The sequence below is a fragment of the Lepidochelys kempii genome, chromosome 7 (assembly GCF_965140265.1).
Source record: "Lepidochelys kempii isolate rLepKem1 chromosome 7, rLepKem1.hap2, whole genome shotgun sequence".
NCBI lineage: Eukaryota > Metazoa > Chordata > Testudines > Cheloniidae > Lepidochelys > Lepidochelys kempii.
The window spans coordinates 48,892,293-48,909,995 of NC_133262.1; the positions used below are offsets into that span (position 1 = coordinate 48,892,293).

The 17,703-nt window shown below is 52.7% G+C and overlaps 1 protein-coding gene across 1 annotated transcript in view; it reads left to right on the forward strand.

The window, feature by feature from the left end:
• GNAI2 (G protein subunit alpha i2) overlaps positions 1 to 17,703 on the forward strand; it is a 195,503-nt gene that overhangs the window by 172,391 nt on the left and 5,409 nt on the right. Inside the window, exons 6-7 of the mRNA XM_073352601.1 lie at positions 2,189 to 2,318; positions 4,078 to 4,231. Of these exons, the coding sequence (XP_073208702.1) occupies positions 2,189 to 2,318; positions 4,078 to 4,231 (284 nt within the window). The remainder of the gene's footprint in view (positions 1 to 2,188; positions 2,319 to 4,077; positions 4,232 to 17,703) is intronic.

Consider the following 17,703-nt stretch of genomic DNA (forward strand, 5'->3'; position numbering starts at 1 on the left):
TTGCCACAGTGCACTTCCCACTTGCCTGCAAGCTGCAGAAATACCTCCCATGAGGCATGGATGCTGGAAGGAAAAAGGGAAGTTTACACTTCCCAGGAACGGAGGTGGCTGTTTAAATGGCTTGTCTGTGAGACCTTGTCTTCTCCAGGGAAAAAAGGTTTGTTCTTAACTCAGGTTAGCTGACATGAGATAAAACTGCATTGAAGGCAAGGCATTTTCACATGAATTAGCAGGTTGAGATAAAGACTGGAGCAACCTAGGATTTAGCCAAGTAGACCTGCTAACTTGTTTTCACTGGGATTTTAACCAGTTAAACTTGCTAACTCGTGTTAAGAACACACTTTTTTTTTTTCCTAGTGAAGGTGCAGTTTTATCCCCAAGTTAACTATCCAGTGTTAGAATCCTATGTCTGCACTGCACAGCCAGCCTGGGTGATTGTACCTGGGTGTGCGTGTCCCACCACAGAGCCCTACCTCTGTTAGCATCCTCACGGTCTCTGCACTCGCCCATGTGTGCTGAGGGAACATCCCATGATTCTTTGTGCTAGAGACGCTCTAGGATTTCCCCCCAGTCAGTTGTGTCAGTTGCAGGAGAACTTACCTGTCCTTTGGAGGGAATTCCGGGAGGGCACAGGACTCAAACCCCAATTTTAGAGCCATCTAGGTCACCAGCTGGCTACAGACTTGCTTAGACATTGTAGTGGGGTCAGGGCCGAAATGCAGCTAAAATTCTTGTGTCCGACCTGCTGCTGCGATGCCGCTGTGCCCGGGACCCGAGGCAGGAGTTTGCTGACTTAGCAGAGGGAACGGCACATCGGGCTGGCCAAGAGAACAGCAGCTAGTCATCTGGGCTGGTGCCCGCGCCACTTAATCCTTCCGAGATGGCAAAGGGGTTTCTAAGTAATGTGAGCAAATGATTCTCAATAAGAATGATTTACTCTGCAGTCCTGAGCATCCCCAGGCAGCCTGCGGACTCCTAGGCTCAGGTCCTCAGTGGTGTTTAATTGCTGACAAGGCTGATTCCCCACTCTGGCACTTCGAGTCTAAAGTGATTCTAAAAATTAATACTGGCCACTTCAGGCTTGTATTAAACTTCCAAGGTTACAGCTTTTCTCTGACCTTGGATGGGTAAATGCTTCCACCACCCAAGTGCAAGATCCCTTTGAGAATCCAGGAAGGCACACTTGGGAATTCCTTCCTGTGGGGTAACCTCAAGCCCTTTCACCCCCCTCCGGGGAAGAGCTGAGAAAGAAAACCAAAGGAAATCAGCTGTTGCCACCAGCTAATTAAACAACATGTGCACAAACCTCTTAGGACACAAAAATCCAATCCTGTTCTTAAAAAAGGTAAATTTTATTAAAAACAAAAAGAAAGAAAATACATCTGGAAACTCAGGCTATTGCTAGATTTTAAAAAGAACCACTTACAAGGATTAAGCATCAAAATAACTTCCTTGAGGTCCAGCTTAAAGGTTACAAACAAAACAAAAGCATTTGGGGTTAGCACAGAGGAGTCCACAAGCCATAAAGAAATAAGAGAGAAACCTAATCGTGTCTTCCTAGACATTCCCTGATCTACTTGCATATCTGGGGTTTCAAATGAGTAGTTTCTAGGTATGATTAGATTTATTTTTCATACCTGGCTTAAACTTCTTACAGCATTGCTGCTCTGTGCCTCCTCTCTGGAAGAACAACCACAGACAGACAAAAGGTTCGATTTTAAAAAGTTCTAGCTTTCCCATTAGCTCTTTTGGCCAGGTGCCTACTCACTTCCTTTTACCTATGCATAGCTGTCAGACTTTTTAACCCTTTACAGGTAAAGCAAGTAGAGAACAGTTACGAAGAGAGATTTTTATAGCTAACTGGCTTGCTGGGTGTCCATAAAAGGGAGCTACCCCCCTTCATTTATCACAGCTACCAAGCACTCTTTGAAGATCTGGGCCTAATTAATTAATTGAGCCTCTCAGTTCTGGGAGGTTGGTCTTACAGATGGGGAAACTGAGGCCCGTGCAGGTGACGAGACCTTTTAGGGTGTCCCAGCCAGTTGGTAGTAGGGCTAAGTGGCTCCCAGTCTCAGCTCTAGCCGGCTCTCCCTCTCTGGACTGGGGAGTCATTGATCAGGCTGAGGCTCAGCAATGGGCGGAGTGGGGGAGGAGCTGCCCTGCTGTAACGCTGGCTCTTTGCTTGCAGGATGTTTGACGTGGGCGGCCAGAGGTCGGAAAGGAAGAAGTGGATCCATTGCTTCGAGGGCGTGACAGCCATTATCTTCTGCGTGGCTCTCAGCGCCTACGACCTGGTTCTGGCTGAGGACGAGGAGATGGTAAGGACAGGAGAGGGGCTGATCTGGCCCAGCGTCGGAGCTAGTCTGAAATGCACGAGCATGAGGGACCATGGGCTGGGTGTCTCCAGCTCAATCCCCCGGATCCGTGCATGTTCAGTGGGGAGGGGGTTTGCTGCAAGAGGCTCCAGGCCTCTCTCTCTCCACTATCCCATCGCCCCCCCTCCCCCCCCCGGCACTCTAATCTCCTTGCTCCCACTGGATGCTTCTATCCCTCTCTGGCATCCTCTCCTCACCTGCCCCCACCCTCATTGGCTACCATTGCATCACCTCTCTTACACGGGGGACAGAAACGAGGGGTGTCTGTAGGTTAGATGCATGCAGGAACTGGGCATCTCAGCAAACTCATTAGCCCTCATCTGGGGCAGTAGAAAGCTGTGGGTTTGCCTCCTAGCCACCTGATCCTGCCAAAACTAGAAGGAACCGTTGGGTATGTCTAGTCTGAGCAGGCCAAAGACCTGCCCCCAAACAATCCAAAGAGCAGCCAGTTTTGACAGATAAATTCCAGAGATGGAGAATCCACCACGCCCCCTGGTAAATTGCTCCAGTGGCTCATTACTCACTGCTAAACAATTCTGCCTTCTAGCCATGGTTTGTTCTGTAGTTCCACGAGGTCTTTAGTGATTGCAGCGACACACTGGGAAGCTCATGGGTCCTGCAGGCATGCCGAGCATAACTTGGTTAACACCATCTCTGTCCCAAAATTCCGGTACTCCACAGTGATGAGGCTGGCGTTTTGGGAAGGGTGCTGTCTCAGTGCTCTGTAATGTTGGCAATTTGGCACCAGCAGTGCAGTGTTCCTGTGCCAGGCTGGGATATGATAATAGCCTAACAGCCAAATGGTCCTCCCTTTTCGTTCCAATGCCCCAGCACATTTATCTCTTCCCTTTCTTCCGCTTTCTGTGGCTCCACATGATGATGATGATTAAACCTGTGTGCAAGTGTCATAAACTTGCCCTCTGATGCTTTCATGTGGCTTCTAGGAATTCCAGCTGATCGTGACCCTCCCCACATGCTTTCTACTCTGAAAACTGCTCTGCAATAAGATTTATGGCTTTAAAACATTTTAAAGCTTCTCAGAATTCTCTTAGAACTGAGTTAACCTGGGTGCCTAGGCCCATAAACATAGGAGACATGAGCACTCCCGTCTAGCTAGACTCCAGTGAGAATGGTTGGAGGCAGTTCCATCCAGGAAACACCGGAAATGCATGAGGCTGTTGGTGCCCAAACTTCTCCAGAGTTGAGACACTGTGCCCCAAAATCCAGTGATCTCCTCTGTGTGAAAGGCAGAGGTTCTGGCTGTGCTGGCTCCTGAGACCTTCCCCAACTCATGCCGGTCTGTCTGACGTCCTTGTATGGCCCCATCACTCACCCGTGAGCAGGGGAGTAGTATTAGCCCCATTGTACAGATGGGAAACTGAGGCCCAATACTCAAAGGTATTTAGGCACCAAACTTCCGTTGATTTTGGCTGAACTTGGCTACAGCATGAAGGAATTTGATTCCAGTGGAAGTGAGACCCCCTAAACTCCTCTGAGGATCTGGTCCAAAGTGATTTGCACAAAGTCACACAGGGAGTTTTGGGGCACAAGGGAATTGAATCTGGGTCTTTTGAATTCCAGTCGCATGCCCTAACCACTAGGCAGCCTTTCCCCCTGCCATTTCCCCAGCTCCTAACCCAGTTCTTGCTCTGTCTGGGTCCCGTCTGGCTCACTGAATGCCTGTGGTTGGTTGTCTTGACAGAACCGGATGCATGAGAGCATGAAGCTGTTCGATAGCATCTGTAACAACAAGTGGTTCACAGACACATCCATCATCCTCTTCCTGAATAAGAAGGACCTCTTTGAGGAGAAGATCATACACAGCCCCCTGACCATCTGCTTCCCCGAGTACACAGGTAATGTGCTCCTTCTTGCCAGGGTGAAACCCATCCTGGCTCCCAACGGGTGGCGAATCAGCCACTTCCACATGGCTCTGGGATGTGGTCTGTCGCTCAGCACCTGCTGTGGGTGGAGGATAAAGTTGTAGCTCCTAGAATTTCCATCCCAGACCTTCCCCATTTGAAGATCATGTGGCCACACCCTGGTATTTTAGGCTGCACTCACAGGCCACGGGGAGGAGGTAGAAATGAAAACTCCAAGGGTTCAATTATCTTGTTTATACCTAGACCTTACTAAGCCTGTTGCGCTGAGATCTCTGCCTGTTAGTACGGGTCATGGCTGGGAGCAGGTGACCTCAAATGGGAGGTCCTGTGTTGTCAGGAGCAATTGGGTGCCATTGCAGATCTCACGAGAGGCATCTGCTTAGGAATGCGTGAAATGAGCATGTGGACGGTACAGAGATGAGTGTGGTATAAAGGCTCAGCTACTAGGTCAGATGCAGTAGGTCTCATGCAAGATACATAGGGGTCTGAAGAGACTGAGAATAGCGCCAAGAGCTGAGAGGCTCCTGGCGGTGCCAGAGGAACTGAACCCAGAAGTCTGTGCAGCCGCAGCTAGACCAGGAAACTCCTGTGACTGACAGTGGGGCTGCCTCCCCCTGTGAATGGGACAGACAGTGGGAAAATCCAGCTCTGTCGCTGTTCCTGCCGCCCTGATCTCTGCTGATGTGAGAAGGGATGTAAGAGAGGGCAGCTCTGTTGAGATGTTGACCGGAGGGCGAGCCTCCTGGAAGGGGGTCTTACCTGAGTTAGGGTGGCTGTCTGCTATATTTAGCTGTGGGGCAGGGTTGGGTATAAAGCCCATCCAGACCCTGTGGTTGTACATGGCAGCTGAGTTGAGTCAGGCCCTGGAGTTGGCTGCTGCTGTCTGGGAGCTTAGCTCCAGCAGTACCGACGTGGGTTCCATGCACAAGATGCTGAGGGCTTATCTGATCATGGAGCTGTGTGCTTGAGCAGGCCTGAGGTGCTGGGGAGATCTCTGCTCAGCTCTCGCTTCCTCCAGGTACCCTGGAATGGCCCTGTGAGCTGCTTCCTGCCAGGCCAGCTGTTAGCACAACTCCTCCTGCATCACAGCCCAGGTGGTCACAACACCTGGATCTCAGGGAGAATTCGGTTCAGGGGCTGGATGAAGCCACTGCAAACTTCAAGGCAAATCCCATTGTCAGAGGGGACGATGGAGCTGCCCTGTTCAGTGCCGTCAGGCTGGGAGCATGCAAGCCAAGCCAGGCCTGCCAGAGTTACTCTAGGAGACGCGCTCTCTGGGCTCATTGAGATCCTACCTATTTGAGGTGGTCATGTTAGTTGAACACTGGCCCCAATGTACTTCAAACGATCGGGGAGTTGCTTGAGCCCCAGCGCTTGATGCGCAAAGCCGGTCCCTTACTCGCATCTTGGAGTCCCAGCTTCCCTGGCGTTCCATCAGAAGCTGCCCTCTCCCAGCCCTGGGGGGAAGCTGGGGCTTCCAAGGTGGAGACCAGCTGGCCTCTTCCACATAGTGGCTCTGCCTTGTCAAACTGGGGTGCCTGCCTATTGTGTACCATTTCAGTCCAGTGGCTGTGTCCGTGGTGGAGGAGAGACGGTTTTGAAAATCCATGTAAGTTGTAGCAAACCTGGGCCCAACGGAGAGTGATGGTCACTACACTGCTCTCCAGGGCCCCTATGAGCTCGGAGTACAACCCACTGGCCAAGTTCCACGTCCTGCTCTGCCCAGCCCACAGAGGGTGAGTCTGTTCCAGCCACAGCTACAGAGCTTGACTCTTTAGCTCAAGCTATAGCAGCTCCTGCTTCTGGTTTAATCCCTGGCATAGAAGCATAGCACTTGGATCCTCCTTGAGAGGCCTTGACCTCTCCAGCTACGGCCCTGTGCTGGGTTTAGCTCTGGGAGCATGTCTCATTCTGTCCATTGAAGGGCAGCAGTGCCAGCTCGTAGCACCTGGGACCTCTGTGCCAGACAGGACCGCACTGTGCTAGGTACTGTAGAAACACAGACTGTCGTTAACTCTCCCTGGTCACTAATCCCTGTGAGCTCTTGAAATGGGGGTTTGATTCCAGGGCAGCCCCAGGGGCCCCAGAGAGGCAGGGAAGAGAAGGTGAGCACAGCAGCATGCAGGCTCCATTTAGTCTGCATTGTTTTGTCAGCAGCTCCTGACAGCACTGGCAAACCCTCATCAGGCCCTTGCTGTGAGACTGAAAACCTGAGGGTGTCTCCTCCGTGACGCTTGTTCTGCACGGAGGAAGTGCCAGAGGCATGCAAGGTCAGGAGGACAGGAAACAGCAAGCTACAGACCTGCTCAGTCCCTGCTGATAAGCTACCAGGCCAGTAGCTTGTGTCTGGCTCCTTCTAGCGAGGTTCCCGTGCTGGGCTCAGTGGAGTCTCCAGCAGTGGGGGGCTCTGTACAGGGTAGCAGCACGTTGGGCTGGGGTTTAACCGCACAGCGGCTGAGCTGCTCTCTTCTGGGGTTACTGGCAGCTGTGCGCATCGTGACTGCCTTCCATACAGAAGGGAACCAGTGGACAGACCTGCTTCTGACTGGGCTAGGGGGTGAAATACCTTTTGACCAGCCAGTTCAAGCATTCGGACCTGCTCTGGCTGTGGGCAGAATGCTGTGTTCAGACTCTGTATGGGGCTGTCTGGGTCTCCACCCCACCAGCCATGTGCAGGCGCCCAGGCCTGGCTCGGGGGTAAGTAGCTTTGACCTAGAAGGGATACTGTCCCCTTGTCTTAGGGGTCTGGCTACACCAGTAGTTCTCAAACTTTTGTCCTGGTGACCCCTTTCACATAGCTGTGAAGGGGTCTGAGTGCGACCCCCACTTATAAATGTAAAACACTTTTAAATATATTTAACACCATTATAAATTCAGGAGGCAAAGCGGGGTTTGGAGTGGAGGTTGACAGCTTGCAACCCCCCATGTAATAACCTTGCAACCCCCTGTGGGGTCCTGACCCCCAGTTTGAGAACCCCTGGTCTACACTGCAGCTCTGAGCGCACGTCCCAACCCGGGGAAACAGGCTCATGCCCTGCTAGTGTGAGTCTGTCTGCCTGGGATCAGAGGCTCTTCCCACTGCAGAGTGGATGGACCCTGACTTGAGTGACCTAACTTAAGTTAAGGACCCATCTTTTTTCGCAGTATTGACTTTCCCGTAGGCACTTACCTGGCTGTAGTATCTGGGCACCTCACTGTCTTCATTGTGATCCTCACACGCCGCCCGAGCGGCAGGGCAGGGCTGTCACTCTGTTGTACAGGTGAGGGCCTGAGTGGTGAGTGGCAGGTTCAAGGTCGTGGCCTGAGTGGTGAGTGGCAGGATCAAGGTCGCACCCCGAGTCTGGGAGAGGAGGAGATTGAACCAGGTCTCCCCTTCTAGGCTGGTGCTCTAAGCTCTGGCCCAGCCTCCCCTCTCTCCGCTTGTGAGTTGGGCGGGCCTAAAATTCCACCTGCCTTTTCTTGAAAAAACCCAAACCAAACCAAAGTTGTCCTCGGCAACCCTACAACAACCCCTTCCTCTGCCCCATGCCAGCAGAACAAACCCGCTGCTGTGCAGCTCCTCTCAAACCCAGCACCCAGCTGCATCCTGCCATAGCAAGCCAGCATGGGCACACCCTGCAGCCAGGGTTGGAGCAGCCTGCTGGTCTGTAGCAACCCTACAATAACAAACCGGGGCCTATGGCCTATCTACTCCTCTCAAGTGATGCTGTGTGAACAATCAGGGCATAGAGCCTGGTGCCCCATCCCTCCTGGAACAGCAGTGCGTCGATCTGATGGAGAAGTGACGTTCAGGAGGATAATAGCTGTAAACGTCTAGCTCTGGGGCTTTCTGAAAAATTGGTACATGGGGGAGGGGAAATCATGTGATCGAGGGGAAAATATGTTGGATTTTAACCCCACGTGCACGTCCGCGTCCCTTTTGCAGCACAGCTGCTCTCAGTCCCAGCCCAAGGTAACTTTGGAACAGCCAGTTCTTCTTCAGGTGATTGCTGCTGTGCAGTCCAGCAGGGGTGTGTGCACACGCCACATGCACGATCACTGGAAGCTTTTCCTTCGCGGTACCCGTCGGCTTGGCAGTGGAGACCCCTAGAGTGGCGCCCTCATGGCGTTGTATATATGACCCTGCCACCCGTTCAGTTCCTTCTTACCGTCTGTGATGGTCGTTGGAACAGCTTAGTGCTTGCTCACAAGTTACTTAGCCTAGTGGTTTCCTTTGTCTTCAGTGTAGATAGTTATTCAAGTTATTAATAGTTGTAGTTATTATTCTTCCAAGGGGTTCCCCCCTCCCCCCTTCGTTCTACTTTCCCCGGCGCCAAGGCATGCCTCGGCCGCAGGGGTTTAAAGCGTGCGAGAGGTGTGGGAAGCCTATTCCCACAATTGTCTCAGGTGTCTTGGCAAGGGCCATCAAACAGATAAGTACCCTATTTGCAGGGTCTTTAAACCCAGAACAAAGAGAGAGCGGGACTACCGCCTGAAACTCCTTTTGATGGAGTCGGCCCTTCAGCTGCAGACTGAACCGGCGCCGGTCTCCTCGGTACGCAGTGCGCTGGCCTCAGTGTGGGATGTCCCGGCACCGAGGAAGGAGCCACCAGTACTATTCTCCGGCACACAATGCCAGTGCCTCACGTCGGCACCGATCCCAGTCTCCGGTGCCACATAAGAAAAAAAAACTGGACAGAGGTCGTTCCCCTGTCAGGAAGCCGAAGGGTGATCACAGTGGAGTGCGTCCTCCAGTTGGACACCCCTGGCAAGGCCATCAAGAACCAACGCTGTCAGCCTCAGCCCCGGCTGCAGAGCCCTTGAGTCTGGCGGGAACAGAGTCTCCTACACATGGGGAATTAGAGGAAGAGCTCGACCTCCCCTCCACTCTGGACACTTATGAGGCAGCCCGCGATCTCATTGATATGACGTTGCAGTACCTGGACCCGCATGTGCGAGATCCAGGCCTGCAAAATCAGCTACCGGCATCGGTACTGATGGCAACAGTGTGCCCGGCACCGAGGGGTGCCGCTATGCCACCAATGACTTCGGCACCGATGTCGGTGGCACCGACGATGGCAGTTCCGATGGCTACGGCACCATTGGGGACAGCGATGCCAGAACCGATGATGGCACCGCCACTAATCCAGCACCGTGGTAAACCCATGATGCTATGGCGCCGGTCTCTGTCCCCTCGCCACCATTCTCTGACACCATCGGGCTCTGCTACACTGTGGTTGGCGTCGGAGTCAGAGGCCGAATCTTCACAGTCCCAACGCAGTCATTACCGATCTTGGTCCCGACATCGGTCCCGGCACCATCAGCCGGCGGAGCAAGCAGCACCGTAGCCACTTGGCCACCCCAGTGGTAGGGCCCAGTACAATGACCCTTTTGGACCCCTGGGCCTATCATCAGGCCCAAGGCCAAGGGTCTAGACCTGTGTCGGTGGTAGAATCATAGAATATCAGGGTTGGAAGGGACCTCAGGAGGTCATCTAGTCCAACCCCCTGCTCAAAGCAGGACCAATTCCCAACTAAATCATCCCAGCCAGAGCTTTGTCAAGCCTGACCTTAAAAACTTCTAAGGAAGGAGATTCCACCACCTCCCTAGGTAATGCATTCCAGTGCTTCACCACCCTCCTAGTGAAAAAGTTTTTCCTAATATCCAACCTAAACCTCCACCACTGCAACTTGAGACCATTACTCCTCGTTCTGTCATCTGCTACCACTGAGAACAGTCTAGATCCATCCTCTTTGGAACCCCCTTTCAGGTAGTTGAAAGCAACTATCAAATCCCCCCTCATTCTTCTCTTCCACAGACTAAAGAATCCCAGTTTCCTAAGCCTCTCCTCTTAAGTCATGTGTTCCAGTTCCCTAATCATTTTTGTTGCCCTCCACTGGACATTTTCCAATTTTTCCACATCCCTCTTGTAGTGTGGGGCCCAAAATTGGACACAGTACTCCAGATGAGGCCTCACCAATGTCGAATAGAGGGGAATGATCATGTCCCTCGATCTGCTGGCAATGTCCCTACGTATACATCCCAAAATGCCATTGGCCTTCTTGGCAACAACGGCACACTGTTGACTCATATCCAGCTTCTTGTCCACTGTAACCCCTAGGTCCTTTTCTGCAGAACTGCTGCCGAGCCATTCAGTCCCTAGTCTGTAGCGGTGCATGGGATTCTTCCATCCTAAGTGCAGGACTCTGCACTTGTCCTTGTTGAACCTCATCAGATTTCCTTTGGCCCAATCCTACAATTTGTCTAGGTCCCTCTGTATCCTATCCCTACTCTCCAGCATATCTACCTCTCCTCTGAGTTTAGTGTCATCTGCAAACTTGCTGAGGGTGCAATCCACTCCATCCTCCAGATCGTTTATGAAGATATTGAACAAAACCGGCCCGAGGACCAACCCTTGGGGCACTCCACTTGATACCGGCTGCCAACTAGACATGGAGCCATTGATCACTACCCGTTGAGCCCAACAATCTAGCCAACTTTCTATCCACCTTATAGTCCATTCATCCAGCCCATACTTCTTTAAGTTGCTAGCAAGAATACTGTGGGAGACCATGTCAAAAGCTTTGCTAAAGTCAAGGAACAACATGTCCACTGCTTTCCCCTCATCCACAGAGCCAGTTATCTCGTCATAGAAGGCAATTAGATTAGTCAGGCATGACTTGCCCTTGGTGAATCCATGCTGAGTGTTCCTGATCACTTTCCTCTCCTCTAAGTGCTTCAGAATTGATTCCTTGAGGACCTGCTCCATGATTTTTCCAGGGACTGAGGTGAGGCTGACTGGCCTGTAGTTTCCAGGATCCTCCTCCTTCCCTTTTTTAAAGATGGGCACTACATTAGCCTTTTTCCAGTCATCCGGGACTTCCCCCGTTCGCCATGAGTTTTCAAAGATAATGGCCAATGGCTCTGCAATCACATCCGCCAACTCCTTTAGCACTCTCGGATGCAGCGCATCCGGCCCCATGGACTTGTGCTCGTTCAGCTTTTCTAAATAGTCCCGAACCACTTCTTTCTCCACAGAGGGCTGGTCACCTCCTCCCCATGCTGTGTTGCACAGTGCAGTAGTCTGGGAGCTGACCTTGTTCGTGAAGACAGAGGCAAAAAAAGCATTGAGTACATTAGCTTTTTCCACATCCTCTGTCACTAGGTTGCCTCCCTCATTCAGTAAGGGGCCCACACTTTCCTTGACTTTCTTCTTGCTGCTAACATACCTGAAGAAACCCTTCTTATTACTCTTAACATTTCTTGCTATTACTCTTAACATCCCCGTGCCCCTCCATCAGCATCATCGACGGCACACCGCTCCCCTAGGGCACCAGAGGACCCTACATGGGATGTGTCTGTCGATCAGCCGCAGAGCCACAGCTCCCACTCCACTCACGGTGGAGGCCACTCAGCCGGTCGTTGTCAGGCCTCCTGAGTTACCATGTCCAGCCTCTAGACAACTGGAGGGGCAGGAGGACCCGGTTCCGGGAATGTCTTCCTCCTCTTCGCCTGATGAGGCTGTGGAGGGCACATCCACTGCTTTACCACCAATGGATGTCAAGGGCCACCAGGACCTACTTAGGAGGGTGGTAAGTAACCTTAACCTCCAGGTGGAGGAAGTTGCTGAGGACTTAGACCCCACAGTAGATATCCTTGCCCCAGAGGGTCCCTCCAGGGTTACATTGTCCCTCATAAAGTCTATCCAGACTACCACCAATGTGCTTTGGCAGACTGCAGCCTCTATACCACTGATGGCTAAGGGTGTGGAGAGACACTACTTTCTGCCACAAAAGGGCTGTGAGCACCTTTTTACACACCCCCAACTGGGTACGTTGGTTGTAGATGCAGTAAATCATAAGGAGTGGCGGGGTCAACCAGGTTCCGCTCCTAAGTCACGTGACTCAAAGAAGCTGGACCTCTTCGGCCATAAAGTCTATTCAACTGGGGAGTCTCCAGCTTCGAATAGCTAACCAACAGACAGCGCTAGGCTGTTATGCCTTTAATTCCTGGTAGGTGTTGGCCAAGTTCCAGGAGTTTATCCCGACTGACACATGTAGGGAGTAAGGAGCACTCCTAGAGGAAGGCAAGGTGGTCTCTAGAACTGCTCTTCAAGTAGCCCTTGATGAGGTGGATTTGGGAGCTAGAACTATGGCCACCACCATTACTGTGAGACGTAGTGCATGGCTCTAGGTCTTGGGTATCTCTCCCGAGGTCCAAAATACCATACAGGACCTTCCCTTTGACCGTGAGGGCCTGTTTGCCCAAAACACGGACAAATGTTTACACAGCCTCAAGGACTCTCGGGCCACGCTGAGATCTCTGGGGCTGCACACCCCTGCCTTTCAGAGAAGATCTTTTACGCCTCAGTCCCCATCTCGCTTCTACCAAGAAGCCCCGAGATGGGACCCACCTAGAAGGAGGGGCAGAAACAATAGGAGGTGCCCACAGTCCTCTTCGGGCCAAGGCCAGAGCTCGACTAAACAGCCCCTGGCCCTAAGCCTACCTTTTGAAGTTAAGCACGAGGACAGCGCACCAGTCGCCTTACTGGATCCTTCCCGTCCTTTTGTGAACCGACTCTCCCGCTTCTACCGGGCTTGGGCTCAGATCACATCAGATCGCTAGGTCCTCAGCACGGTAGGGGCGGGATATTCTATCCAATTCTGCTCCCTACCGCCCTCCCACCCGCCTGCCCCGTCTCTCTTCAGCGACCCTTCTCACGAGCAACTTCTTTTACAGGAGGTTCAACTGCTCCTAGCACTAGGGGTGATAGAGGAGGTCCCTCAGGAATTCAGGGCAAGGGTTCTGCTCCCGTTATTTCCTTATCCCCAAGGTCAAGGGGGGGCTTCTGCGTATCCTGGACCTGTGAGACCTCAACTCATACATTAAAAAAGATGAAGTTTTGCATGGTCTCTCTGGCCACCATCATTCCCTCAGTGGATCCGGGAGACTGGTACGCTGCCCTCGACTTGAAGGACGCGTATTTCCATATTTCAGTTATCCCTTCCCACAGGCGTTTTCTCAGGTTCGTAGTCAGTGGCCATCACTACCAGTTCAGGGTGCTTCCGTTCGGTCTTCCCACCACCCCTCGGCTATTCACCAAGTGTATGGGGGTAGTGGCAGCTTTCCTCCGCAGGCGCCAGGTCCAGGTTTTCCCATACCTGGACGACTGGCTTCTCAAGGCAGAATCCCAAACAAGGGTAGCGCAGCACGTATCCCTGGTCAGGGACACATTCTTCTGGCTGGGCCTTATATTGAACGAACCCAAGTCTATCCTGACCCCCACTCAAAGGATAGAGTTCATTGGAGCCCTCCTGGACTCTGCAGTCGCGAGGGTGTTCCTCCCAGAACTACGCTTCAAAGCATTCTCGGACATTATTCATACCCTCGTTCGTTTCCCAGCCACCACAGCCAGAAACTGTATAGGTCTTTTGGGACATATGGCTGCCTGCACATATGTGGTGCAACACACCAGGCTCCGCCTTCGACCTCTACAAGCGTGGCTTGCACAGGCAGGGCAGGGACCCATTGGACTCAATAGTGACCCTCCCTCCGCGAATACTCAGCTCCCTCCACTCAGCTCCAACCTCAGATGGTTTGTGCGGGAGTTTCTTTCACAAAGCCCCAACTGACGATTGTCCTGGTTAAGGATGCTTCGGCGCTCAGTTGGGGAGCTCATCTAGGCAGTGTCAGAACCCAAGGCCTCAGATCCCAGGCAGAGCTGTCACTGTACATCAACGTACGAGAGTTGAGAGCGGTTCGCCTGGCATGCCAGACATTCCAGAGCCATCTCCAGGACAGGTGCTTATCAGTACTCACAGACAACACCACAGAGATGTTTTATATAAACAAACAGGGTGGTGCTCGCTCCTCTTCCCTCTGTCGGGAAGCCCTCACCCTGTGGGATTTTTGCATCACGCACTCCATACACCTGCAGGCGTCATACCTTCCTGGGGTGCAGAACGAGCTGGCAGACCACCTCAGCCACTCGTTCCAGGGACATGAGTGGTCCCTCAGATTGGATATCGCCCACTCAATTTTCCAGAAGTGGGGCTTTCCCCATACAGACCTGTTCGCCACACGGGGCAACAGGAAATGCCAGAGTTTCTACTCCTTCCTGAACCACAGCCCAGGCTCTGTTGCAGACACCTGTCACCTATCTTGGGCGGGGCACCTGATGTATGCATTTCCACCATTCCCCCTCATACACAGAGTGCTCCTCAAGGTTCACCAGGACAGGGCCTCGTTGATCCTGATAGCACCAGCGTGGCTCCGCCAGCAGTGGTTCATCGTATTGCTGAACCTTTCAGTGGTCACACCAATGGTGCTCCCCATCTGCCCATCCCTAATTTCGCAGGACCATGGCCAGCTGCAGCACCCCAACCTGGAGTCCCTCCACCTCACAGCGTGGAAACTCCATGGTTGAACCCTTTGGAACTTCAGTGTTCGAACTCGGTCAGGGAAGTCCTGTTGGGAAGCAGAAGACCCTCCACTTGAGCCACGTACCTGGCCAAGTGGAAGTGTTTCTCCATTTGGTCCCGACAAAGAGGATCTGAACCACAATCAGCCCCAGTTCCCCTTGTCCTAGACTACCTCTTGGACTTAAAGCACCAAGGGTTGGCGATATCCCTAAGGGTACATCTGGTGGCTGTTTCGGCCTTCCACCCAGGAACACTGGGGGGATCAGTATTCAGTAACCCTATGGTGGGTAGGTTCCTTAAGGGCTTTGACTGACTTTACCCAGGCTTTTACATCAGCGTGTTCCCCCCCGGACTTAAACCTGGTCCTATCCTCTCTCATGAGGCCCCCCTTTGAGCCTATGGCTACCTGCCCTCTCTCCTGTCTGTCCTGAAAGGTGGCCTTCCTAGTAGCTATAACTTCTGCAAGGAGAGCGTCAGAGCCCAGACCTCTGAACCCCCGTATACAGTGTTTTATAAAAACAAAGTGCAGCTACGCCCCCACCATGCTTTTTTGCCCAAAGTGGTCTCCCAGTTTCATGTGAACCAGGACATATTCTTGCCTGTGTTCTTCCTTAAACCCCATGCCACCAGCAGGGAGCGCATGTTTCACACCTTAGATGTTAGATGGGCCTTAGCCCTTTACATTGAACGCACAAAGCCGTTCCGTAAATCACTACAGCTCTTTATTGCAATTGCAGAAAGGATGAGGGGGTTTCCTATCTCATCATAGAGAATGTCGTCATGGATCACGTCCTGCATCAGGGCGTGCTATGACCTGGCTACAATTCCAGCTCCACCCATTAGAGCGCATTCCACCAGAGCACAAGCGACGTCTGCAGCTTTCGTGGCGCAGGTCCCTATCCTGGACATCTGCAAGGCAGCAACGTGGTCTTCAGTCCACACCTTCACTTCCCATTACGCCATGACCCAGCAGGCGAGGGATGCTGCTGCTTTTGGTTTGGCAGTCTTCCAGTCGACAGTCAGGTGAACTCCGATCCCTCCTCCGGGGTAACCGCTTGGAAGTCACCTATTGGAATGCACGTGAGCAATCACTTGAAGAAAAAACGGTTACTCATCTCTTGTAACTGTTGTTCTTCGAGATATGTTGCTCCTGTCCATTCCAAATCCCGCCTGCCTCCCCTCTGTCAGAGTCTTCTGGCAAGAAAGAACTGAGCAGGCAGCGGGTCGGCAGGGTCCTGTATACATCGCCATGAGGGCACCACTCCAGGGGTCTCCACTGCCGATGGGTACCTCTAGGGAAAAGCTTCCAGCGATCATGCATGCAGCACATGCACACACCTGTTGGAATGGACAGGAGCAACACATTTCCAAGAACAACAGTTACGAGACGTGAATAACTGTTTTTTTTTCCCAGTCATTTTGTGTGCTCTGACGCAGCTCCACCAGCCCTGCAGAAAGTGACTGGAGGTGGGAGTTAGTCCGGTTACTGCCGCCTTTCAGGTTGCAGGTTACCTCAGCGTGGCTTCTGAGGAAAATGGAAGAGCTGATGCAGCCAGTGCCCCTATTACAAACAAAGTGCCGTGGGTGGGCCCGATGCACCACTGTGTCTTGCTGGGAGTAGCACCCTCCGGTCTTATCCCCCAGCCATGCACCTGGCCTGCCAGTCCTTAGCCAATACTGGGCATTTCCCCCAACTGGCCACCAATCTAAGCTGCCACCTCAGTCTGCTACTTATGAGTGCCACCTTCCTGCGCAGTGCGCTGAGGAATCAGGGAGTGCAGACCGGGAAGAGATTCTCAAGGTAGGGTGCATTCGGCAGGCTCTACCATGGCACCGCCCGGGCCAGAGCCAGCTGGAGTCGCCAGCAGTCAGGCACAAGCGGTTGTCTTTCAAGCCGTGCTGCTCCCTCTCTCCCCTTCTTCAGTCTGTTTATAGTACCAGTGCCAGGACCCAGTCAAATTGAATAGCAACGTCTCCTGGCAGCGGGCTAGGCTGGCTTGGTAGGGTGCTTTGGGTGACAGCCCGGGATCTGGAGAGGCCTTAGTGGGAGCAGTGTGCAGTTCTGGACTCCACACTTCGGGGGTGATATGGACAAATTGGAGAGAGTGCAGAATGGTCAAAGGTTTCGAAAACCTGACTGCTGGGGACAGGTCAAAAACCTGGGCATGTTTGGTCTTGAGCAAAGAAGACTGAGGTGGGGGTGGGCCTGATACCAGTGTTCAAATTTGTGAAGGGCTCTTCGAAAGAGGATGGGGATCAATTGTTCTCCACCTCCACTGAAGGAAGGACAAGCAGCAATGGGCGTAATCGGCAGCAAGAGAGATAGAAGTTAGATATTAGCAAATACTTTCTAACTCTCAGGGGAGTGAAGCTCTAGAACAGGTCTACAAGGGGGGTTGTGGGATCCCTGTCATTGGGGGGTTTTAAGACCGAGTCGCACAAATCCCTGTCAGGGCTGGTTTTGGGTGACTTGGTCCTGCCTTAGCGCAGGGGGCTGGAGCTGATGGTCTCTCTAGGGTCCTTCCAGCCTGGCATTTCTCTGATTCTCCAACCACAGACATGGATAAGACTTTCCCTGAGGACAGCAGGCAACAAGTTGTCTCCATGCACTGTTATTGTGGGCTTCCGACATCCTTTATCCCAGAACACTGGAGAGCCCCCAGAAGAGGATTTGGGGGTGTCCAGAGGTTTGTCATTCAACTGCTGTCTTGGCGTACGCACCAGGGATAGAACTGGGCACTTCAGAGTTAAGAGTAGGAGCTGCTACGGCTTGAGCTAAATGACTGAGTCCTCAGGTGGGCCTGTACCAGGTGCCATCCTCTGGGGGCTAGGCAGAGGGGCCAGTAACACACCTGGCCCTGTGGTGTACATGTTGCAGTGTGTGTATACTGGCCCGCATGTTCTAGGCGGAGCTGATCGCATGGGTTTGTCACTTGTAAATGGGTGGACACCCGCACTAAAATGCGTCCAACTCGGAGCCGTGGTGCAGAGGGGCCCATCCAAATGTGCATGACGAACAGGCACTTCCTTTGGACCCAGTTCGAC